The following is a 4,994-nucleotide window of genomic DNA, read 5'->3' as shown; positions in this document are numbered from 1 at the left end:
ATTCATCTTTTCTGAGCCTCAGTTTCCTCACCGGTGAGGTAGGGATAACTTGCTACTCAACAGGTTCCTTGAAACTGCCGCTGGGGGTTCCCAGGGACCAGGTCGCTACTAGTCCCGGACTCCGCCTCCTTTTGTCATAGCCCCGCCCAGACCACCCGCCCCGGCCCCACCTGGCCGCGCCCACTAACCACGCTCTATCTGGTTCGACCCCGGACCACCAGGCCCCGCCCGTTCTTGTACGTCACAGCCCCGCCCACCTTACCCGCCCCTTTCGGTCCAGTCTCTTTCCCACACCCCGGCGGAGCCGAGTCCAGAAGGCACGCGGGACACCAGCTCTCCGCGGACCCCAAGTCCCCGCCCCCGCGCCCATGGCCTTGCCGGGACCCCGAGCCTTACGGGCTGCGCTCTGTGGCGGCTGTTGCTGCCTCCTCCTGTGTGCCCAGCTCGTTGTGGCTGGTAATGCTGGCCAGGGTCTGGTTAGGGGCCGGGGCAGGCGGAGCGTGCCCTTCACCTAGCCGCCTGTCCAGGAGCGGTCGGCTGGGAGGGTAGTGGGGGAGCAGAAGGGGACTTTCCATACGTATGCAGGGCTCCGGGGGTGGGTAAAGGCGGCTCTGGCTGTGCGTATAGTAAGGAGCTTCAGGTGTGTATGGGGGCGGCAGCTTCAAATGTATCTGGGAACCCCAGGTATATGCCAAGGGAAAGGACTCTGGGTGGATATCAGGGAAGCCCTAGGTGTGTGTTAATTGCGCCTGTGGAAACTCCAGGCATGTAGTGGGGATTAGGGGATCCAGGTGAGTGTGTGTGTGTGCAGAGGGTGAGCGCCACCGCGGTGGGGAAGGGGGCTTCAGTTCCTATTCAAGGGGTTGCTTCCACCCCACTACCAGGTAAAGGAGCTCGAGGCTTTGGGCGGGGAGCCCTGCTCCGGATGAACGTCTGGCCGGCTGTCCGAGGGGCCTGTGAAGAGCTGAAGCTCTGTGAGCATTGTGTGGAGGGGGGCAGAGCGCACAACCTCTCCGGCTGCGTGTGGGAGCAATGTCGTCCCGAGGAGCCAGGTATGTGGCCCTCCTCGAGTCGAGTGCCTCGGTTCTGAACCCCAGGGCCTTGGCCTCTCTCCCCATACCTCTTCCTTTCCCCTTCTCCCACTAGGACACTGTATGGACCAAGCTGAGGTGGTCAAGGAAGGTTGCTCTGTCTACAACCACTCAGAGTCGTGTCCAGGTAAGGGGACTCCCACCGGCCTAATCCAAGTTGGGGGGACGGGGCTGAGGTGCCCCCAGCCAAAGCCTGCCCTCCGGGAGGAATCCGTCTCTTTCTCTCTCGGGGAGAGGACCATGCCTGCGAACACCTGGGTCCAATTTCAGTTCTGCCTTTAGCTCGCCCAGAACTCTCTTCCCTTCTCTGGCCTGTTTCCTCATCTGTAAATGGGTGCAGGTTGAGGATACAGAACAGGCATGGGTGGTGGGGGGCGTTAGTTTCTCTAATTTAAAGCATAGTGAGGACTTTGGCAGTTTGGAAGGGAACAGGGGAGGGCTTTCTGGAGGAGGTGGCATCAGGGATGACTTTTAACGGTTGCAATGGAGAGAGGGCACTGGAGGAAGGAACTGTGTGAAGAAGGGCTTGCAAGTGTGTTGGGCAGGCCTGGACCGGGGCCAGAGGCCCTGACCCAAGCCAGAAGGCCCGCTGTTGGCTCGGGCTGGGGGCTTGATGGGAGTCAAGGGGCGGGAGAGCTGGCTTCTCACGGACTCCCTGTCTTTTCAGCTGCCCACCACCACCCCACCTATGAACCAAAGACAATCACAACAGGTAGGTGCCACCTGGGGGAGCTGGGCTTCGGTGCCAACATGCTCTGTGACCTCAGACCTGTGACTTCTCCCTCTGAGCCCGTTTGCACATCTGTACAGTGGGTCGGATGTCACCTCCCATTGTCGCTGTGAGGGTTTCATGAAAGGGTGTGTAGCGCCTAGTTCAGCGTCTGATGCAAGGAAGGTGATCAGGGAAAGGTCAGTTCTAATGCCCTCTTCCGAACACCACTTCTGAGAACTCTGGGTGACCCCCTCAAGGACCCGCGCTTGGTGCTGAGGGTGTGTGGCTCAGGTGGCCAATGAGATGTCCACCGTGACCACCTACTGGTCCAGAGAGGATCACAAAGCAGATTCTTGGCAGAACAGAGGCAAGAAGCCTGCCCCTTGGCCCCCACCACCCTTCAGGGTCTGGGGTTCAGCAGGCTTGGCAGGGATGGCTGAAGAGGCTCTTGGTTAATTAAAGCCAGAAACGTGATCTCAGAGGCTGAATTATTGATAGTTCGGCTCCCTCCAGCTCGAGCCCCAGGCCGGTCTTGTGCAGCTCATCTTTTCTCTCGTCCGCTCCTCTCCCCCGGACAGGGCTGCCGGAGCCGCAGCTGGGACCACCCTTAGCCCTTCATGTTCTCAGGACTCCTTATGCAAATGACAGTCTCTGGGAGGTGGACCCAGGTCTCCGCTGGGGCCCTGTCCACTGCCCCAGAATGATGTCGCAGTAGCCCTGCCCTGTCCTGGGCACTGGGCCCAGGGCCTGAAATCGAATCCCCGGTGAGAGTTGATGGCTAACGTGGCACAGCTGGGAGCCACCCAGGCACAGCCTGGCCTAACAACCATGGACCCCTAAGCCAGGGCAGGGGAAGGGGTTAGGGGACACTGTGTGAGTTTGGCTGTGTCCTGTGAGGTGACTCTGGACAGGCCTGGCCCTTAGAGCCTGGCTTCCTCCTCTGACATAAATCATCTAGTCTCCATTGATCCGCTCCCTAGGATAGGCCAGAGTGCGGGCCTCTGCTCCTTCCCCAGCTCCTTCCCTTTCTAAGTAAGGGGCAGCTCCAGGGCCTCAGGAGTCCTGATAGGGGACCACATCGTCTGTATCTGGGCTCTGAACCCTGAGACCCAAGGTCGAAAGCAGTCTGGATGCCTGAGTTCTGGGCCTGCCCTCCTCCTGTCGGGCCAGTGTGAGAGCTGGCGTCTGGAAGGGAAGGGGGCTCAGTTGCTGCTGGCCACGTGCTCAGGGGGCCAAGAGAGGGTATGAGGAGCATCAAGCCACAGAGCAACTCAGGAGCGGACCCAGGGCTGGAGCCGAGGCCCTGCCCTGCCCAGCTGGGCACTATCCCTCCTACCAGGCATCTCCCAACTGCCCACAGGATCCCACTGACCTTTTGGGCCTGCTGTTCCCGGGCTCCCATAGTGAGGACTGGGGCCTCCAGGAGACTTCTGTCGGTTACCGGGGTAGGCCTGGGATCCTGGTCCTGTGTGGCCTGCTATGACCTCTCTCCACCCTGCAGAGAGTCCCCATGTCCCTGAAGCCAACAACCCTGGCTTCGATGGGGCCAGCTTCATTGGAGGCATCGTGCTGGTGCTGAGCCTACAGGCAGTGGCCTTCTTCGTCTTGCGCTTCCTCAAGGCCAAGGACAGCACCTACCAGACACTGTGAGTACCTACCTGATCAGCCAGCAGAGTCTGGCTCGCTTCCCCCACTCCAGCCCTGCCCCTGTGGTCCGTCCAGTCCCAGTAAGTGACAGTGAACTGTCTTCTCAGTGGGGCAGCCCTAAGGACAATGGCTCCCCCGCAGTGTCCCCCGTGTGAGCCACACCCCTTCCACCTCCCCCAGTTGCGGAGTTCTTTCTGCCAGGGACTGGCTGGGGCCAGGACTCAGCCCGGGCCTGGTGTCTAAGAGCTCCTCTGAGCCCGCTTGTCTTTGTCCCTCATGCTGCCGGCAGGGAGGAGAACCAGTAGGTGGTAGCCCAGGCGAGACTTTGGCCTGCAGCTCTGTGGCCTTGGGCAGGACCTCGGCTGTGTGTGCGGTTTGGTTTTCCTCTGAGAAGGGGGGCTGCTTGGAGGTCCCCGTGTGCCGTGTGTGCTGTGGGGCGGGTCACTGCAGCCTCCATTAAAGTGTTTGCTGTTCTGGCTGCGCCTGTCCGCTGGGGGTGGGGTCCTCAGCCTGGCTGGGGCGAGGCCACCGCCCTGAGCACCCTCTCTGTCTGGCCTCTGCAGAATCTGACCTCTCAGGCCTGGATCCCACACTGAGGGGAAGGAGGATGAAGAGGCTGCCCTCTTGGCCGCCTTGTGGGCGCTGGGGGTGGGAAAACCTTTGGCACCGAGTAGTCTCAGCGTGCAATACCTGGCGCCCCCTCCTGTCCTGGGCCTGGTTCCTGCCACTGAGACCATCCTCCAAACGCCTCCTGTCTTATCTGTCATCCCTGTGGGCCCCCTGCAGGACCCCTGCTTGGCATTGGGCCCGTGCCTGCCTCTTCCCACCGACCCGGCTTGGGCAGCGCCCTTGAATAAAAGAACTCTCTCCAGCACTGTGCTCCATGTCCCGTGTCTTGGGCTGTGTGCGGATTGGGAGGGGTGGGGATGTGGCCACTGTTCCCTCCTTCATGGGAACTCAGCCTTGGACTGTCGATGTCCCCTTTTAAAATATACTCATCTGTTACATGTGTTTAGCCCCCTCCCCTGCCCCTGTACAGGTGCACCGTGTACAAAGACTCAAGGGAGCTAAGTACACTTGCTCAAGATCACCTAGTAGGCTGGGGCAGGGCTGGGCTCGAATCTAGGGTTTTCTGGCCCCAGAGTGAGCAGAACGTTAGAAGTCCCCTGCAGAGGCCCCGCCAGGCTCTCTCAGCTCCTTCAGTGATGTCTCTGCCCTGCTCCCCGAGGCGGGGACACCCCCGTAACTCTGCACAGCCATTTCTGCGCTCAAACCCTCCTGGGAAGCCCTGCCCGTGCCCTCCTCCCATCCTTCACCCCCCACCCCCACCCCATCCCTGGCCCGGAAGTCTTCCCTGACTAATAACCTCTCCCACTGAGGGCAGCACGTGCTGGAAACCAGGCATGTGGCTGAGTCTGATATATAATCACAGGACTGTCCAAGCTGAGTGGCAATAGACAGTAATGGCTGAGAGTTCAGCCTGTGGAACTGAACTGCTCTGTGTGAACTGGAGCAAGTTATGTGACAGTTCTGGGCCTCAGTTT

General features: G+C 60.4%; 1 protein-coding gene across 3 annotated transcripts; it reads left to right on the top strand.

Moving 5' to 3' along the window:
- The first annotated feature begins 285 nt into the window (after nt 1-285).
- CD164L2 (CD164 molecule like 2) lies at nt 286-4,328 on the top strand. Of its 3 annotated transcripts, none has more exons than XM_028513083.2 (6): nt 286-456; nt 885-1,052; nt 1,147-1,218; nt 1,759-1,803; nt 3,305-3,449; nt 4,014-4,328. In XM_028513083.2, exons 1-6 carry the CDS (start codon nt 369-371, stop codon nt 4,018-4,020), a joined length of 525 nt encoding a protein of 174 aa, XP_028368884.1. In that variant the 5' UTR covers nt 286-368; the 3' UTR covers nt 4,021-4,328. The 3 variants fall into 3 exon arrangements, with proteins under 3 accessions (XP_028368884.1, XP_028368883.1, XP_035881471.1); XM_028513082.2 differs by having other exon boundaries at nt 3,740-4,328; XM_036025578.1 differs by lacking the exon at nt 4,014-4,328 and having other exon boundaries at nt 3,305-3,453.
- Nucleotides 4,329-4,994: the final 666 nt, after the last annotated feature.

The sequence above is a fragment of the Phyllostomus discolor genome, chromosome 5, assembly GCF_004126475.2.
Source record: "Phyllostomus discolor isolate MPI-MPIP mPhyDis1 chromosome 5, mPhyDis1.pri.v3, whole genome shotgun sequence".
In the NCBI taxonomy this organism is placed as follows: Eukaryota; Metazoa; Chordata; class Mammalia; order Chiroptera; family Phyllostomidae; genus Phyllostomus; species Phyllostomus discolor.
The sequence above is the reverse complement of the archived record's forward strand: the minus strand, read 5'-3'. Positions and strand labels throughout refer to the sequence as shown.

What these genes read in the sequence shown, in the direction of transcription:
- CD164L2 (XM_028513082.2), top strand. Translation starts at nt 369, where the DNA reads ATGGCCTTGCCGGGACCCCGAGCCTTACGGGCTGCGCTCTGTGGCGGC. An exon ending in ATGTCGTCCCGAGGAGCCAG is followed by an intron (nt 1,053 to 1,146) that starts GTATGTGGCCCT and finishes TTCTCCCACTAG; the next exon opens with GACACTGTATGGACCAAGCT. An exon ending in ACCAAAGACAATCACAACAG is followed by an intron (nt 1,804 to 3,304) that starts GTAGGTGCCACC and finishes TCCACCCTGCAG; the next exon opens with AGAGTCCCCATGTCCCTGAA.